This window comes from Polypterus senegalus, chromosome 16 (assembly GCF_016835505.1).
Source record: "Polypterus senegalus isolate Bchr_013 chromosome 16, ASM1683550v1, whole genome shotgun sequence".
Taxonomy (NCBI): Eukaryota; Metazoa; Chordata; class Cladistia; order Polypteriformes; family Polypteridae; genus Polypterus; species Polypterus senegalus.
In genome coordinates this window covers 95,098,417-95,118,837 of record NC_053169.1, presented here as the reverse complement: position 1 = coordinate 95,118,837, position 20,421 = coordinate 95,098,417, and the positions used below count along the sequence as shown (strand labels likewise).

Below are 20,421 nucleotides of genomic sequence, written 5' to 3'. Positions count from 1 at the left end.
TGTGTAGGAATGGCGATGAGATGTTACAAAATCGGTCGAGTCGGTATTGGGGTATTAAGATTTATTTCTGTTGTATTTAAATACATTTTCGAACATATTTCAATTCATTAAAAAGTGACACATTTATGCGTATACTTTTGCATGGATATACTCTTGTTACTATGCATTTGTAAATCTGTTTCACCGAGCCAGTCAATAGGGGACGGTTGTGTAATAATGAACCGTAGTGAGCTGCCGCCAGACTTTTCCGATTTATCGCAGATGGTTAAAGTATTACGCAACTAACCATGAATCCTTTATATACAGTAAAGACACAATCCCAACCGAATTTGTTTAAAAAAAAAAAAATCTGCAGTCTGGTGTTTAATATAACACGTCACGTGCGCGCAATTCGCTGTCACAGTCATCCTCCACCTTCCGCTGAATGCGCATGCACCATTGCGATCGCCGATGTGTAAAGTGTTGATAGAAGGTACAGCGGGATTCCAGCTCAAATTAAGATTTGGGACATGCCACCGCATTTATCTCGTCAAATATAAACATGAATAATCAGAAAAACACTAAGTCGAGGCGAAATGCCTAGCAGTTATTGTCACTTTTGTGATTCTGTGGGCACACATGCAGCTGTATGCATCTGTTAAGCATTCGATTGACGAAAATGTATTTGCATCTGGGGCCAAGACACATCGTTTATTGGGCGGCGCTGCTTTCAGAGTCTTCCTCTCGACCAGCTTGTTGTCAGTTACCATAGAGACGCGGTTGGCACGTGCAGCGCGCTGTGCGACCGAAGGGAGGAGCCTGGCAAAGTTTGGTAAAGTTGGGGAGAACCACGGCAGTTTGAAGGTAAGATTTGCATAATTCAGAAAAAAAATCTATGGGGGCTGGTGGTGTACTGAACTATTCTTCTCCCACTAGGATAAATCGGTTCCCTCATGACGTTGCATTCGGGTCTCGGGAACTTTTATTTAAAATTATTACCACGCACACTTTTGTAAAACGCCCCTCTTGTGAGATGCAATGCTGTGATCTTTTTCTGTGCTAGAGTATGTATGTGTGTCGCTATTTTGGCTACATCTGGCCCACAAGACGTATCAATGTACACAGAGTTGCTGCACTTTTTGAGTATTCACTATAGAGCAGGGGTGGCGAACTCCAGGCCTGGAGTGCCGCAGTTGATACAGGTTTTCATCCTAACCCTTTTCCTAATCGGTGACCAGTTTTCACTGCCAATTAACTTTTACCCCATCACTTTAATTGCCCTTTTAGAAGAGTTCAGTCCTCTGAATTGATTTATTTCTTCATTAAATGACAGCCAAGCAGAAATGAGATGTGAAACGAGCTAACAGATGACCAGCTAAACTGGGACTTCAAACTCCAACCGATTTCACTCCAATCACTTTCTCAATGAGAAGCCAGTTCTTGCTGTTAATTAAACCTGTTATTTCATGGCTTGTTGCTGCTCTCATTCTGCCACAGCACACATTTCGAAAACTGTTTTTTCTGTTCTTTCTAAGAGCACCATCAAAATGTTTCAGTGACCTGAGAGATCAGCCTTACCAAGACCATCACCTCTCCTTAATTTCAGATATTGTGTAATGGGCACAGGGAAGCTGGTCATGTGGTGGCTTGATTTGTGTCATTGTTTGGCTGCTAATTAAGGAAAATGAAAACTATGGGGCCTGAGTCAATTTAATTAAAAGTAATCAGCATTAAAAACTGGTCACTAATTAAGAAGATAGTAAGAATGAAAACCTGCAGCCACTGTGGCACTCGAGGCCTGGAGTTTGCCACCCCTGCTATAGAGTATACCACGTAACTTAAAAAAAAAAAAACTCTACGTTCATTCATGGGGGGAAAATACCTCATTTTTTTTAAACTCCCATATTAACAGACTGATGAGCTGACCACTTGATTTTAACACATTTTAAAATAACCCATAGTATTTGTTTTGCATAATGCCCTTAACAATGAACTGCAACCTAAAGCATTTACTTTTACTTTTTTGGCTGATGCCTTTATCCAAGGCAACTTACAACATACAATTGGTTACATTTCTTCTGGTTTTCCAATTGGAGCAGAGGCAGATCAGGTGACTTCCTCACAGATGCACAGTGTCAGTATTGGGATTTCAACCCACAACCTCAGGGTTTGAAGTCCAAAACCTTAACCACTACACCACACTGCCTGTCTAAAGTACTTTACGCATCCCATATTTTCATAAGTAGAAGCAATTTTTTGTTTGTATTCATGAATTACCAGGCAGTAAAATGGGACTGTATCCTATACAATAAATCATTTTATATTAGGCTTTTTATTGGGAGCAGTGATTTAAATAAGCCAGTTAATTATCAATATACTGTATATTTTGTGCAGCCTTTTTCATAATGTCCACCTAATTTCAGTATGCAACATGTTGCTCATGTATTAACATTTGTAAAGCAAAATTGACTGGACCCCTCATCAGTGTTTTATATATCCTCTTTCACAGTGAGTACCATCACAATGTAATGACAATTATCATACAATTAATAAAACAAATTTAATACATAGAGAAAAGGAAATGTGCAGCTGTCCAGGATGGGTCGTACATCTTGTATGCTGGTGGGCTGCAGTAGCAGCAGGTTTTCATTCCAGTCACTTTCTCTATTATTGGCCAATCACTAATGCTAATGGCACATATTATAGTGATTCGATTTTAATTGGTTTGATTTCTTTAACGAGCAGCCAGACAATAATGATGTGCCAAGCAAGCCAAAAGGTGACCAGGCTAACTTCGATCTTGTGCACCTTTTGTATTTTATACACTATCTGTCTCAGTAAAATGTCTGAAACAAAAAAAGTGAAGATCTAAGAAATACAGGATTTTTTTTGGTACAGTAAATAATTGGATGGCAATCTCATGGGAAGAATTAGTTTTGTAATGACTGGTTTGGCAAAATTTTAAAGAGCTTCTGTGAAAAGCCAAATCCCTCAAGGGGGCAAATAAAGTTCTATCTACAAATTTGAAGTGTCTGGAATAAAACCTGCAGCTACTGTGGCCTTCCAGGATCTGAGTTCAACATCCCTGCTCTAGTAGCAAGAGGAAACTCTGTCCTTGGCATAGATGGCGTGTCCATGATTGTGGTGCTTATTTGGTAGACTTAAACAAAAGCTTTTCTTTAAAGCTCAAGAAATAGGGCATGCTATAATATGATTTTTTTTATTTATTTCTCACTAAGGCTGCATTACAACTAGCTTTATGGAGACAAAATCCTTTGACACGGCAGCAGGTTTAAGTGGCATAATAAAGAAGAAGTTAGGAGCCACCCCTCACAGCATCAAACAATGGCACCTGGAAAGTATCGGGGTGCACCCTGGTGCTACTGACCTGGCTCTCAATGATGCCTATTTGGACAATCATGCAAATGTTACCATGGAAACAAAATTCAGCACCTGGACTCCTAGAGTCAATAAGGTGTCCAATCAGCAGGTAATCATCTTCAAATTCCTGGACTTGGATATTTTTATTCTTTTTCATTTTATGTCTGCAATGTATGCTTTATAGCAGAGCACTGGTCAATCATTAATTTTGTTGTTTTTTCCATATGTAGTACGTGACTAATGTTTGTAATGTGGTGAAAATTTTGAATTTGAGTTTACATTGATTTTACATGGATCATCAAACGTGGTTTTTTTTTTGTTTTTTTTTAAACCCGTTTAGGATCCTGAAATTGGAAATTTTCATTTTAAATAAATAGTGTAGTAATTCTAGTATCATAGCTAAACAAAAGTGATGGATACAGTGGAACCTCGGGTCACAAACGTCTCGGACCACATACAAATCGAATTACGACCAAAAAGTTCGCCACACTTTTTTTACATCTGTTCACAACCACACACTCGGGTGACGAACAAGTCATTTTCCCTTTTGGTTCGTATGCGCCAATGATTTCCGTACATATACAATCTCTCCCTGTGCATTCGCTGTGAACTCTTTGTGCTCTATTTTTGTTTCCTTTCCGGTTTGTACGCGCCAATGATTTACACACCTGCTCAGTCTCTCCCTGTACAGTACATTGTTCTCGGTCAGACATGCATCACGCAGAGGAACTTTGTGGTATAGCAGGTCCACAGCTCACGTCAAGAGGCCAGTTTTAAATCGCCGCGCTACAGCTGCCACGTCCTCTTCATAAATAGAATTGCGAGGTGGCTAAAGGGAGAAAAAAGAAAAGAAAGACAGAGGTTGCGGAGTGAGGAAGTAAGCAGGAAGCAATGTGGAAAGAACTGGTGTGAGCGAGCGAGCTCGCAGGCAGGCAGCAGGACAAGATCCCAAGCAGGGGTGTTTGACTGACACTTTGTGAGGCAGAAGGAAGCGGCCGCTCCAGCTGAGCGATCAAGGAACTGGAATGACCAGAAGGACGATGGCTGGCTACGTAAGGCAGTTAAAGATGCACCGGGCTTGTTTTTAAAGAGACTGCTTCCAGCATTGTTTTAACTTCATTGTATTTAATGAAGACTTTTTTTATTGGATTTTAACCTCCACTTCACTTCTGTTTTTATGGGATTATTTATTTATTGAAGGATTCTGAAAACGCTGCACTTTATTTAATTTGGACTTTGTTTTTGATTGATGTTTTGTTGATTTTAATAAAAGCACTTGGCACTTTTTGCACCATTCCCTTGCTCCATTGTAGTGCCTCACTGTTGTGCTCATCGGTAACGTTACCGATGGTGATGGGTTTAAGGGCTCCCGGAAGTGAGATGGGAGCATGCAGTGAACCTGCATCGTCACAGACTTTACCTCAAAACTGTAATCTCCTCTCCACCCAGTTCCTCCTCACTTCCTTCATGCCAGAACTCGACTCGTGCAAGGTTAGTTTTCTTGGCTGTTTATGGTTAGTTTATGTATAAATTAAGGATTTTCAAATGTTTATTTTTTTTCCCTGCGCTTAAAACTCACTAAAAAAAAAAAAAAAAAATTGCAATGTTTTATCATTGTTATTCAATGTTTTTACATTTAGTTTACTATTACACTGTGCATTCTATGGTATAATTAACTATTTTTGTGCTTAAAAATCTTTAAAAAAATATATATTTACATACAGTTTGTACGGTCCGGAATGGATTAATTGTATTTACATTCAATCCTATGTGGGAAATTACTTCGGGTCAAGACCAAATCGCATTACGACCAGAGTTTTGGAACGAATTACGGTCGTGACTTGAGGTTCCACAGTATTATCAGTGGCTATACATCCACCAGCAAGAGCAGTCAAGGCAGGAAAAGAGGAGGTGTGACATCATATGTCAAAAGTAGTATTCAGCAGATTGCCACAAAAGATGTGCAAATGCGCATACATTGCCTTCAGAAAGTAGTCAGACCTTCACTTTTTCACATATTATGTGGCTTCACACCCCTGGATTTTGGGATTTTCTTCCATTGTTTTCTGTAGTCTCTTTCAAGCTCTGTTTGGTTAGGGGGAAACCAACTGATTGTATGTATAGATAGAGAAATTGGGGAATACATATTGCAGTATTGCATACTTATTCAAATGTGAAGTGTAATGTGTCAAATGTACTCCTGCAGGTATACTAGTAGATATAGTGCAAACCTTCATATGTTCTGTATTGTGTGTAATCAGTTGTGCTCACCCTGCATATCAATGTGTAAAATGGACAAATGTAGTATTTTATGGCTTCGTATTGCTTTGGTAGTGTTCACACCCTTCATAGGTCTGCCCTCAGTTATGCTTGCTGCAGCTCTGTGTGACGATAGGAGCATGGAGTAGAACCTGCATCTTGCTTCTGGGTGCCCTTGAACCCGACACCGTCTGTAATGTCACTGATGAACTAGGCAGTGAGGCACAATAATGAAGCAAGGGAATGGTGCAAAAAGTGCCAAAGTGATTTTATTTAAAATCAACAAACAAAACAAAGTGTCCAAATTAAAGTTCAGTGCATCAAAAAACTTTAAATAATTCTATATAAAGAAGGTGAAATCATGGAGGTTATAATCCAATAGAAAAAAAAATCTTTTTTAAAAAACAAGGTTAAAACAGTAGCTGGAAGCTGTCCCTTTTTAAAAAATCAACCTGGTACATTCCTACTGGTGACTACCCTGCTTCTCCCGTCCAGGCTATGCACCAGGGGAGCCACCCTACCTGCAGCTGACCACCTCCTTTTCCATCTTCCTAGCCACCTCGCACTTCTATTTATCACAGGGATATGTATCAGATGTGGCAATTAGCAGCTCCCAGGAACAATTACGGATGTGGACGACTCCTCACCTGTGCATTTAAGCGAGGATCGCTTGCATCAAGAATTCCCCGGGAACCGATCCACCACACTACCGCTCCCCCTTTCTAAGCCACCAAGGCGGCGATTATTTAAAAAGTGGCCTTTTTGACGTGAGCTGTGAACCTGCTACACCACATTCTGTCTGTGTGTGGTGGTTTTTTTTTTTTTTTTTGTAACCATCACAAGCATCTGTTTAATACATTTTAATATTTTTTTTCCTCATTTTCTGTGATACCAGCCTTAGGCCAGCCCCTAAGTGTCTTATTATAATTGCATTGGCTTGAAAGCTACTTCAAAGTAATTTTATTCTATGGCCTGGAGGGCTTTTACTTCCCTAAATCAGACTTGGAGGAGTCACCTAATTTTAATAAAATAATTGCTATCAATCAGTTATTATGCTGCAAAGTATGGATTTTTGTGTTTTTGCCAGCTTTTTCAGGAGAGAACCACTCTCATCTGTCATTGGTTTGATCTGTGGACTGACCGTCAGCGTAAGCAATTTATCCATGCAATACTACAGAGGTGCAGTAGATCACAGCTCCGGTATGTATCTGGGATAATGCTGCATGAATTAGTAACATCTTGTTGATAGTGATTGCTTACAATGTGAAGTTTTAATTCTTAGACAGACTTATTTGTCCCATACTTTTTGTTGATTTGGCCCAATGCACAGCAATTCTGCCATATTCTGTGTCCTTCTCATCTGCTGCTTTTCTTAACCTTCTGTTCAAAGAAGTTCTCCTCTTAGATTCCTTCTTTTGCAATCTGTCATCTTCTTTATAATCTGAGTTCTTTAGCTTTTTAATGTGTACAAAGGAATCAACTGAACATGAAACATGCAGTACAGGAAATGGTGACACATAATATGGACAGGTTCTTTCTAGGTTCTAAGATGTAGAGAAGGGCAAGCTCATGTAGCAATACACCCTTAAAACATACTGGATTTCTCCAAAAGAGCAGAAGGCATGGGCATCAAAAAAGAGTCTAGGAGGAAACATGCATTTTTTTTTTTTAACCCATTCTTTTAAAGTTCATGGAAAGTCTGACCCTCTTTCAAGAGTGAGAATGAGGCCATGGAGAATTGGCTGGAGGGTCACAGCACTTCTGGCTGATGGAGAATAGCACATAGTCCCAAAACAGCTATGGCACCATATTGTACTAGAAGTGGCAGGAGACATCCCATAATCCTTTAATGTATTAGCTGGCAGCAATTGGCCCAAGTGGAAGAAATGGCACTATCTGGCCCTGTTTGGTGAGGCAACCAAAAGCGGCAAAAGAGTCCTGATTCTTTAACATTACATGAGTGCAATATAATGCAGTGGTAATAGTGACCTTCAGAAGATACTATTCAATGGTGACCTCAAACGTTTGTAGAGCCATCCATTAAACCAGACATAACCCCAGAAGGGAATTTGAGCCAAAAGTTGGTGGTATGGGCTAAGAAATGCAAGTTCATAAAATAGATTGATCAGCCTTTTACTGCGTGGTAGGAAGGGAGTGGTTTATGTTATTTTGCACATGGGCTCGGGGCCGTCTTAATGTATGGGCCATGGCTGGGGGCCCACAATGCTTCTGATGCCTATGTATGTTTCTGTTTTGCTATCAAAACAGGAGCCCCAGTGCACTACTTTGCCCGGGGGCCTATTATGCTGTTAAGTCAGCCCTGCATGAGCAAGTGGTGCTAGCCATAATGCCTTGTATCAGGGTCTATAAAGGGAGCCCCAGAGAGACTACACCATTATTTATTCTGTTTATTTAGTGTATTTTTGCGTTTTCCCTGAATGGCACACAGGTGTTATGTTTCAAAGCCACAGAGTCTTGGATTTAAATCTTAAATCGGGCCCTACTTGTATAGTGCTGGCACATACCTAATCCAACCCCGTATGTATAGCTTTCTTAGATATACTCGTAATTTATTTATTTGAATTTTTTTTTGGTTTAATCTAGCCCAAAAATGTGTAATTAGCTCTGGATCCCTACGACCCTAAACTGGATAAGTGGGATATAAAATGAATGAACAGCTGGGTGGATGGACATGGTCTCCCTTGTTCTGTTGTTAAGAATCATCTCTCTTCTGATTATTTTTATCTTCTTAATGTTTTTGTAGGTCTGAAGCATTGCTACATCAGTGTTTTCGTGTCACTGTTTGGGTGATAGCAATGCACAGTGAACAGTAGCCCCCTTCAGAATGTTTTGTGTGTAAGTTTTATGTTTTTATTTTCTAAATATATAGATCAATGGTATTAAACTAAATTATGTTTCTATCCAGGTTTACCAGGGACTGGTTTACGGAGACTGTTCCAATTACTAAGTTGGACTTCACCACAGTTATACCTCGTTTCTTGTCACTGTACATCTTTTCATTTCTAAACCCCAAGGAGCTGTGCAAAGCTGCTAAGGTTAGCTGGCACTGGAAATTTCTAGCAGAACAGGTAAGTTAATGCTTCATTTTAACAGTTTTATATTTTCAGATATATACAGTTTAAGTATGTAATTGGAAAGAAAAAATGAATAACTTTTTGTGGCTTTAAATTGCCATTTTGATGCATGTATTCAAGAACCCCCGCTAATCGGAGTAAATACAAGAGAGGAGAAAGGGATTACGATTCTTAATGCACCTTTTTTAGTCTCTTTGTTAATCTTAATATTGAGTAGTGTTGAAGCCACACTGATCTGACATCCTTAGGTTGAATATTTTGCTGGGTTATTGTCCATGCAGAGTTTGTGTTCTTTCTGTGTCGATTTTTCCTTCAGCTGTTTCATTTTTTTCCTCCCATGTTCTCAAAGACCTTCAGGTTAGTATGACTGGCAATTCCAAATAAGCCCTTTGTGAATGAGAGTGTTCGTGTGATGCCCCTGCCCAGGGCTGTTTCCTGCCTTGTGCCTGATGCTGCTGGAGTAGGTTGCATCTCTCTACAATTGTGAATTGGATTAAACACGTCTGCTAGTGGTTTTGTTTAAATGACACTTTCACATCTAGCATTATCACAAAGTGCTTTACAAAGTAGTCTGTTTTTGTACAGTGCCTTTCAATCACACTCTGCAATCTCACATTTCTGTTCTAAGTGCCTTAATAGTGAGTTTTCAATTTACAAAGCAAGAAGACTGCAGTTCATCTAAACAATTTGCATATACAGTTAGGTCCATAAATATTTGGACAGAGACAACTTTATCAATTTTGGTTCATACATTACCACAATGAATTTTAAATGAAACAACTCAGATGCAGTTGAAGTGCAGACTTTCAGCTTTAATTCAGTTTGTTGAACAAAACAATCCCTTCATTTCAGGGGCTCAAAAGTAATTGGACAATTGACTCAAAGGCTATTTCATGGGCAGGTGTGTTCAAGTCCGTCATTATGTCATTATTTATTAAGTAGATAAAACGCCTGGAGTTGATTTGAGGTGTGGTGCTCGCATGTGGAAGATTTTGCTGTGAACAGACAACATGCGGTCAAAGGAGCTCTCCATGCAGGTGAAAGAAGCCATCCTTAAGCTTAAAACAGAAAAAACCCATCCGAGAAATTGCTATAATATTACGAGTGGCAAAATCTACAGTTTGGTACATCCTGAGAAAGAAAGCAAGCACTGGTGAACTCGGCAACGCAAAAAGACCTGGACGTCCACGGAAGACAACAGTTGTAGATCGCAGAATCGTTTCCATGGTGAGGAGAAACCCCTTCACAACAGCCAACCAAGTGAACAACACTCTCCAGGGGGTCGGCGTATCGATATCCAAGTGTACCATAAAGAGAAGACTGCATGAACGAAAATACAGAGGGTGCACTGCAAGGTGCCAGCCACTCATAAGCCTCAAGAATAGAAAGGCTAGATTGGACTTTGCTAAAGAACATCTAAAAAAGCCAACACGGTTCTGGAAAAAACATTCTTTGGACAGATGAAACCAAGATCAACCTCTACCAGAATGAGGGCAAGAAAAAAGTATGGAGAAGGCGTGGAACAGCTCATTATCCAAAGCATAGCACATCATCTGTAAAACACGGTGGAGGCAGGCAGTGTGATGGCTTGGGCGTGCATGGCTGCCAGTGGCACTGGGACACTAGTGTTTATTGATGAGGTGACACAGGACAGAAGCGGCCAAATGAATTCTGAGACATACTGTCTGCTCAAATCCAGCTAAATGACGTCAGATTGATTGGGCGGCGTTTTCATGACACAGATTGACAATGACCCAAAACATACAGCCAAAGCAACCCAGGAGTTTATTAAAGCAAAGAAGTGGAAAATTCTTGAATGGCCAAGTCAGGCACCTGATCTTAACCCAACTGAGCAGGCATCTCACTTGTTGAAGACTAAACTTCGGACAGAAAGGCGCACAAACAAACAGCAACTGAAAGCCGCTGCAGTAAAGGCCTGGCAGAGCATTAAAAAGGAGGAAACCCAGCATCTGGTGATGTCCATGAGTTCAAGACTTCAGGCTGGCATTGCCAGCAAAGGGTTTTCAACCAAGTTTTAGAAATGAACATTTTATTTCCAGTTATTTAATTTGTCCAATTACTTTTGAGCCCCTGAAATGAAGGGATTGTGTTAAAGAAATGCTTTAGTTGCCTCACATTTTTATGCAATCATTTTGTTCACCCCACCGAATTAAAACTGAAAGTCTGCACTTTGACTGCATCTGAGTTGTTTCATTTAAAATTCATTGTGGTAATGTACGGAACCAAAATTAGAAAAAAGTTCTCTCTGTCCAAATTATTTATGGACCTAACTGTATATACTTCAGTTCCATTTAACAGTATCGTGCATAGTGCCTTTGATAGTGAACATTACTACAAACTGGTAACCAATGGAAGTAATAATCAATTATTGTATTTAAAGTATACTAATAGTACTACTACTAATATAGTTCCTTTGATAGTGAGATATGAACTGGAAAACATTTTGAAATATATCTGCTCAAAAAATTAAAGGAACACCTTCTTTTTTTTTTTTTAATCAAGTATAGCATCAAGTCAATGAAACTTGATCTGGTCAGCTAACCAGCAGAGAGGGTTGTTAATCAGTTTCAGCTGCTTTGGTGTTAATGAAATTTAACAGGTGCACTTGAGGGGCAACAGTGAGACAACCCCCAAAACAGGAGTGGTTTAACAGGTGGAGGGTGGCCACTGACATTTTTCCCTTCATCTGTTTTTCCACTTGTTTTGCATTTGGCTACAGTCAATGTCACTACTGGTAGCATGAGGTGATACCTGAACCCTACAGGGCTGGCACAGGTAGTCCAACTTCTCCAGGATGGCCCATGTGCTGTTGCCAGAACGTTTGCTGTGTCTCCCAGCACAGTCTCAAGGGCATGGAGGAGATTCCAGGACACAGGCAGTTACTCTAGGAGAGCTAGACAGGGCTGTAGAAGGTTCTTAACCCATCAGCAGGACTGGTATCTGCACCTATGGGCAAGGAGGAACAGGATGAGAACTGCCAGAGCCCTACAAAATGACCTCCAGCAGGCCACTGGTGTGAGTGTCTTGGTCCATCCAACGCCGCCAGGTTGCACCTCAGACTGTCCAGGAGCGCAGTTATGTCCTGTTCCAGATCTGGGACGAGATCCCCCAGGACACCATCCGTCGTCTCATCAGGAGCATTCCCCCCTACTGACGTTGTTCAGCATGCACACAAGCACATGGGGGTCATACAAACTACTGAGTACGATTTGTGAGTTGCTACAGTGAAATTTCGGCAAAATGGACTAGCCTGCCGCATTTTTTCCACTTTGATTTTCAGGATGTCTTTGAATTTACCTCTCTGTAGCTTGATAATTTTAATTTCCATCAAACGATGTGGCATCCTTTTGTTCCTAACACTTTATCCAGTCCATATCCAGCATGATTTTTTCCCCAATGAGATCTGATGTGTTTTTAAAGTGTTCCGTTAATTTTTTTTGAGCATGTATAATTTATAATGCTTATTCCATAGAAAGAACAATTTTATCACTAATTTATATGGTGTCTTCTATAGTAAGCTCTATTACAAGTGCATTTCCTAACAAGTGATACTGCATTTCCAGTAATTTTCAAGTAAGAATATGAAAAACCATGTTGAATGAGATTGGGCCACTTGGCCCATTATACGTACAATAACTATTCAGTTCTTAAGATTTGAAAGTTCAAAAAGGGCCATCTTCAATTGCACTACCGATTTAACTATCATCTCTTAGCTACTTGCATGTTTAATATTTTTTGTTATTCATAAGATTCATTATGTTTTTCTTTTTCACAATGTGGTGTGGAATTATGTGAAACCAAACCCTGAAATCAATGAAATCCTCTGTAGACCTCCATGAACAAATTGTGGTGAGGCATAGATCAGGGCAAGGGGATAAAACCATTTCTTACTCTTACTCTGAGTGTTCCCAGGAGCACTGTGGCCTCAGTGTTGCAATGGAAGAAGTTTGAAACCACCACGACTCTTCCTATAGTTAGCCATTCGGCCAAACTGAGCAACCAGGCAAGTAGGGCCTTTGTCAGAGAGGTGAATGAGAACCCCACGGTCACTTTAACAGACCTTTTTAGAAGTCCTTTTCTGAGATGGTAGGACCTGTTGGAAGGATGTCTTCTCCACATCACTCTACCATTTAGGGGTTTATGATAGAGAAGCTATATGGAATCCACTGTAAAGTAGAAGGCAGCTGGCAGCATAAAAAAACTCTGAAAAGCATGAGGAACAAGATTCTGTGTCCTGATGAAACCCAATTTGAACTGTTTGAGCAGAGCTCCAAGCTGGATGACTAGTTAAAATCAGGAACTGCTCATTTACAGTACCAAATACTATCACTATGGTGAAGTATGGTGGTGGCAGCCTCATGGAATGTGGGCGCTTCTCTCTGGCAGGGACAGGGAGACTTGTCAAAATTAATGGAAGGTGGAGTGCAGCCAAATATAGAGGGGTCCTTGAAGAAACACCTGCTCCTGAGTGCATGCGACATCAAAGTGGGAAGATGGCTCACCTGTCATTGTGTCAATGACTTGAAGCCAACAGCCAAGAAAAATCTGGAGTGGCTTTGCGACAAATCTGACTGTCTGTCTGAGTACCCCAGGAAAAGCCCAGACTTAAACCCCACGGAATATATGTGGAGAGACCTGAAGATGGCAGTTTACAGATGTTTTAATTTAACAGACGTGAGAGGATCTGCCATTAAGAATGGGATCAGCTGCCCAAATCCAGCTGTGCAAAGCTTATGGAGACTTTGCTATAAAGATTCAAAGCTGCTAAAGGAGCTTTTACAATGTACTGTATTAAGGACTAGAGTACTTGTATGAATGAGACATTTTCTGTTTTGAGGTTTGTTTGTTTTTTTTTTTAATAAATTTGCAAACCTTTCTGTAAACGTTTTCATGGGTTATCAAATGCAGATGGATAGGTGCAAATGGCAAATGTATCCAGTTAAAATTAACTGTAGAACACAGTCGGCAGAAAGATGGGGCCTGAATAGTTTTTGAATCCACTGTATCTACGTAAAGAGTGTGTGAGGTTTTTGTTTTGTACCACAAATGTATTCATTTATTCTTCTTTATTATTTTGATAACCGGTTGCCCAAAGTAAAATTGTGTAATTGCAATGCCATAGAAATTTCTGATTATGCTTTATTACAGGCTTCACCATAGGAAGTCCCCACCGCTCAATTGATGACTCAATCCATTCCAGACAGATGAGGTTTTTACTAAATACTGTGCATATATTCATTAATTGACTTCTGAAAACATCACAAAGCATATTTAGGAGGTCAAATAATATACTCCTATTTTACCATAACTGCATTAGCTGGGTAGCACCAGAATTATCACTGTTCACTCTAGCTACAGTATGTTCCTTCAAAGAAATGAAGAAATATCAAACTCTGCAGCAGGCATCTTTGTCTGTCCCAAGAAAATTAACCTTAGAAAGCAATCACCCTTTCAAATGTCAATGTAAATGTACTTAGATTCTTGAAAATAATTTTAAGAACCTGATGAAACCTTCCGTAATTTCACATGTTCAAACACAAATTATTATAGACAATTGCTATATGATTTGTGGTATGTGTTCAGTGTAAAATTTACTTCATCTGCGTCAAACCTGGTTTAGGTCTTAAATCTCTAAGTGGAAAGGCACTTGACAGAGCTGAATCCAATTAGCTCCCTTGCCACTTCAAGTACAGTGTGTAATGAATATACATATTCATGCATATAAAATACATGCACAACACAAAACTGATCTGGCTGTAATGCTGTATCACAGACCCTCCACTCTGTTGTTTATCACCTGGATAGTCGGAACACTTTTGTTGGAATGCTACGTATGTATTGAGTACAGCTCAGCCTTTAATACCATCATCCCTGCTAAACTGGTTGTAAAACTCTAGGAACTGTGCCTACCCAATTCCATCTGCAGCTAGATACAGGAATTCAAGTAGTTAGTTTAGGATTGGCAATAAAACCATCACCACTGATGCTGATTTTTCACAACATTTTCTGCCTGGGAACAAAGCTATACTCACTATTCAGTTATGACGGTTTAGCCATTTATGACACTAATCGTAGAATTACATTTGCTGACGACACCACAGTCATTAGTCTCGTTAAGAGACTAACAGTGGAGATTAACAGTCCATCTGACTGGTGTCGCATACACAACCACATCTTGAACATAACCAAAATTAATGAAATTATTCTGGACTTGAAGAGTGGATAAATGAAACACTTTCCGGTCCGCGTTGATGTGGCAGAGGTGGGGAGAGTGGGTAAATTTCTCGGTCTGCACATCTCCGAGTAACTAAATTGGTCAACAGGCATCATATCCACCATTAAAAAAGCACAGCAGTTCCTACACTTTCTCAGATATTTGACAAAGTATGGTACGCAGGAACAAATACTGGTGAGCTTCTATTGTAGCACTTTTGAGAGTGTATTGACTGGTGGGATTTCAGTCAGGAAAAGCGGTCACCACAAAGGGTGGTGAAACAGGCACAGCATATCTCTTCTCTTTTTTTCTTCACCACACAAGTCTTTATATTCCAACTGCTACAGAATAGGTTTGCAATTCTGTGTGACCCAACTCGCCCTGGGTACAGTCTGCTTTTCCAAACTGAGGTCAGGCCTTAGATGTTCTAGTATCAAAGCTAGCACCTCTTGTTTCAAGAATTTATTTATTTAGTTATTTACTATTTTATCCATGATGTTTTCTATCACTATTGTGCACCACAGTTACGATAAATAGATTGTACTAGGCTCACCCGCCTTTTAAGGCGACCGACTTTTAAGTTGACCACTTCTTAAGGCAATTCAATATGTAGATTGCATTTGAGCGGTATTACTTTAATACTCATAGTTTATTTTTGTGATGAAATTTAAACTTTATTTCAATATTGAGGTTGCCCTTTTGAACCCCCCTGATATTTACTACGCAGTGAGGCATTTGTACTCCATCAACATTAATTATTTCCAGAGACATAATTTTGTCTATTTTTCCCAGCACATCGCGCACAAAAGCAAGGGAACGATGGGAGCACCAGAACTCTGCTCACATCATGTCGCTTCGTACCGCAAGCTGCAAGTAGTAAGTCTGTGATAAGCGGAATACCGCTACACTTTCCACTCATGGGATGGAAGGAAAATCCCAACCGCTCTTGTATAGTAAGAAAGAAGAAGATGATATCGCACAGTCTGGAGTAGAAAATCATCTTTTACCTGGAAAAACGAAACTACACATCCCATCGTGCTTTGCAAAATGGACAGGGCATGTGTGAAACTCCGCGCCTGTGTAGCACTCGCCAGACGGAAGGACAATCCCGACCGCTTTTATATAGTAAGATATTAAAGCACACATTTAGCTATCAACATGCTACCTAGTCATGTCCAGTAAGTGTTCTGTATTGTATTGCACTTGTCTTGCCATGTATTGTATATGGGTGACTTGTACTATATTTCATGCACTGGACTGGACAGATCAAGTAATATTTCCTTTATGCATTTGTACAAAAGGCAAATGAAGAATTTTATTGGCACAGTTTAAATTATTTTGGGCCACACATGGATTTTTTTTTTTCTTCGCCTGGCAAGGATGCCCTATGTAACCAATTTTGACATTGCTTATGTGCAAACCTTCTGAAACCCCATTAATTTAACTTGGTGTTGTAGAGGCAGGATACACTGGGCTATTGCAGTAGTTTAATTTCTGCCTATTCAACATCCTTGATCTCCATAAATTCTAATCCTTTAATAGCCCTAGACGTGTACTCTAACTTGTGAAAATACACTGGCAAGCCCATATGGAACATTAGTGTTTTAATGAACACTATACTATCACTAGCTTATTGTAAGACTCCTAACTTGCCAGCTGTAGTACAATGTAAAAATTAATTTCTGCATTTATTAACCGAAAATAAAATTTATGGCATGAGTAACAAGTGCAAAGTAGCCCTTCATCAAGGCTGTTCTGCAGCTGGTCTGTTTAAAGTATACCATGAGTATCATAAATACTGAAAGCCTTCTTGCCCTTCTTTTTCTGATTGATTATGTCTTTGCTATACCCCCTCATGCTGCTCTTTTTTTTTGTGGCAATGGGCATCTCAATAGGACTATTTGGTGGTTCACTCAAATTGTACCAGGGTCTGACTTGATATTTCAGAACAAAATAAATTTTATGTTAAGGAAAAAGGCAACTCTTTATTTCCTCAAGGCTGAATAATATCAAGTCTTTGTTCTCTCATTTTTCTTTTCTGACACATCACTCAGTTATGCCTGTTTTACTGATTGTTTGCCAGATACCATAGTCTATGACATAGATATTGTTTAATTATATATAATTGTATGTGGCAAGGTTTTATTCACACGCCCTTATTTTCCAGGTTTAGAAGGTGGGCAATTGAATATTTTAATAAGGGTTTTTTTGGTTTTTTTTTTGTTTTTTTTTTTGGTTTTTTTTTTTAAGGATTGCCTCTGGAGTCCCAAGTGTGTGAAACGTGGCTGGTTTCTGCCTTACTCTCCTGCAGACAATGAATATGGTGCTTGGAAGAAGCATTATATCAACTGTGCTGCTGACATTGATTACCTGATTCCAAGGGAAGCAGCTGATACATATGGGACTCTGAATGAGCCAACAGCAGATGCTGAAGAGGTTGATGAAAAGATGAGAGAGAAATTGATCCGGATGACAATTCGCCAAAAGATCTCCGACCATAAAAGTTAGTGGTACTTCCTATATTCAATATCTTCCTTATTGGCTGAGGTATGAAGTGCATGCAGTTCTACACACCTGTTGGTTTTTAGTAGTGGTGAGATAGTATGATATGATTGGATACTTGCAGTTCGCTCATTTGTTCTTGGGGATAAAGCCAATACACTTACAGTATACTCATTGACCTTTATGTACAGATATACACCAGAGATTTCAAAGCCAATCTCTGCCCATATTTATCAAACATCTCAGAATTACTCCTATGAATTGCATTGGAAGTCTGACTAGGATAAGAATGTGTCCTACCTCAGAGTAGGATATGAGGAATAGTTGTTATGAATCGTCTTAAACCTCACTTACAGCAAGAAGTAAGAGTTCACATTTGAGCATGAATGACATCAAAATTTTATAGCACCGTAAACCGCAAAATGGCATGCATGATGATGATTTATCATTTTCTGATACGACTGCTAAGGCTTCACCACAAACATAATACTCAAAGTAGTAGGAGAAGAAGGAGGAAAATGTGATATTACGCTAAGTTGCATGTGATTTTTGCCACTCTACAACTACATCAAAAATAATACTGTAATAAGCACTGAGATGGAACTACTGAGACATGCGCACTCTAAACGGGAGTCAAGCCCAGTAACTGGTATGGTAATTAAAGAGCAGAAGGTCCTCTGCCGTGCTTTCAGAAAAATCGCCTTCCTGCTGTTTATGGCCATGAAAAACTCCTTGCAAAGTAACAGTTACGGAAACTAGCCAAGGATGTTCCTGCTCGTTTTCTGAAGGCACGTTTACTCTTCCAGTGCCCTCGACTGCCCACCAGAGTTGAGTGCCGTGCCAGGGGTCCAAGCAGAAGATTCAAACCCAGAAAAGTGGATTCACCATGCTATCACTGTTAACTACTTAGTGATGTAAAAACTACTGTTGACAATACGGTTTAATATAATGTTGCACTTGAAGCCGTCGTTCTAGAGCCACTTAACCTTTTTGCCATCTTTACACAATTATAATGCATTTTTAAGTTCACTTTTTTTCCTGTGTAACCTTTTGCATGGTGAACGTGATGCAAATTAAACATGAATTGTTTGTCCAAATTACAGAGAAATGCAATCAAAGAGTAAAGAATACATTACTGTGAAAAGTAAGCACATTACATGAAATGTTTTTTCTTTTTAAACTTCTCTGGACAAATTAAGATTTGATCTTCATTTAAACAGCACCTTTAGATAAAGGCGATGTAATGGGGACAGGGAGAATTTTGACTTTGCAACAAATTATAAAAAAAAAAAAAAATAGTTTAACAGGCCATTTCTGTCTATGGAAAATGTAAGTACTCTTGGCTCTAATAGCTAGTGTTCTCTTCTGAAGTCGGTGTTTCCTCTAACTGTTCACAACTCTCTGATACTGACTAACAGAAAATTCTGCAAGGAGAGAGAGGAAAGAACTCTTTCAGCTGTGCAATGTTTTGAGGGGTGTCTTGAGTGCACATGGGATTCCAATCCAGGCTTTGACTTGGCAATTTCAGAACCCACCAATATTATTGGTTGATTGGTTGTTTATTTGTTGTTTGTTTTTTTTTTTGTTTTTTTTTTTTGGTGTTCTATCACATGTCCCTTTTTGATTCAACTTCAGTCTTCTGACAGATGGCCTCACATTACCCTTAAACATCCTCTGATACCATGAAACATTCAAAGCAGCCCAAAACCAGAACATTTCCATCATTGTGATCTACAGTTGGTATTGAGTTTTTTTTTTTTTGGTCAAAAGAACTAAACTCCACATAGCTAAATTTTTGCCTAGTCTGTCCAGAGTACATTATTGCAGAAGTCCTGGTCTTTGGCTGTGTAGGTGTCAATGGGGGAAGCATTAGTTTTTGTCCTGAAGTTCTTTTTGTTTTCTTCTGGCACTCCTCCCATGTAGATCTCTTTTTTTTTTTACAGCCTTTTTTCTAATAGTGACGTGTGCATTTGGAAACTGGCAGCAGCAAGAGCTGCCTGTGGGACCTGTGATGAAATTCTGGGGTTTCTGAAAGACTACTTTCAGCATCTTGCATTCTGTTCTTGGGCTGAACTTTCTGGGGTGGCCTGGCCTGGCGAAGTTGGCAGTTGTTTGAAATCTCCACTCTTACATGATCTTCTGGACAGTAGAATGGTTGATTTTTTTTTTTTGATTTTTTTTTTTTAAAAAGGGATCTTTGTAAATTCCTTCTCACAATTGCAAGCCTCTCTATAAACCATTTTTCTGTTGGCTTCTGAGAGCTTTTTGATCTAGATGTAGTGATAACACACACTTTCAATAATAAACAGCAAACCGAACTACTGTAAATGTCTGAAGTTTAAATAGGGCCAGTTCAGGTGAGATCCTAACAAGGTTCTGATCATTTCCACTCGATATGGTGAACCAGATTCCTAATTTTTAGATTTTTGAGGTGGTGATAAATGTAAGGGTGGATTTACTATTTCCACATACACAATTTAAATAAATATAAATCCAAAATTTTACAATGGACTAAATTTTGTAAATGTGGCATTTTTAAATTGGGATCAACTGCATGGCATATGCAGGAACTTTTTCCCTGTTGTGCGTCACTATGCTTTGTTACTTGTTCATATGACTAAATCGTATGAATGAATACTTTTTAGATTCACTGAGCCAGAGATCATGTATCAAATGCTGAAATTAAGATTTTATTGATATATAGAATTAAATTACTGGTGAATATTATTGTAAATATCTTGGAAGAAGAGAATTCTTTCCTGCTTTGCTGAACACTTGCACCTTTTATACATCATTATTTCTATAAACTCCTCACCAGTGAAAGCACTGTCTGATTTCTTCAGAGTTCTGAAGTTTTCTTATTAATTCTGTATTTCTCTTTCTTCAGGTACTGATCTATTTGTGGGGGAAAGAAAAAAAGAAAAAAAAGTATCCCCAGTGGCTGGCTGGACCATGTCACTATATTCTGTA

General features: G+C 39.3%; 1 protein-coding gene across 1 annotated transcript in view; it reads left to right on the top strand.

Moving 5' to 3' along the window:
• Positions 1-447: 447 nt before the first annotated feature.
• Positions 448-20,421, top strand: part of LOC120516501 (epithelial cell-transforming sequence 2 oncogene-like) — a 69,902-nt gene continuing 49,928 nt past the window's right edge. The window contains exons 1-5 of the mRNA XM_039738210.1: positions 448-843; positions 3,219-3,469; positions 6,707-6,819; positions 8,546-8,708; positions 17,200-17,452. Of these exons, the coding sequence (XP_039594144.1) occupies positions 3,239-3,469; positions 6,707-6,819; positions 8,546-8,708; positions 17,200-17,452 (760 nt within the window). The 5' untranslated portion in view covers positions 448-843; positions 3,219-3,238. The remainder of the gene's footprint in view (positions 844-3,218; positions 3,470-6,706; positions 6,820-8,545; positions 8,709-17,199; positions 17,453-20,421) is intronic.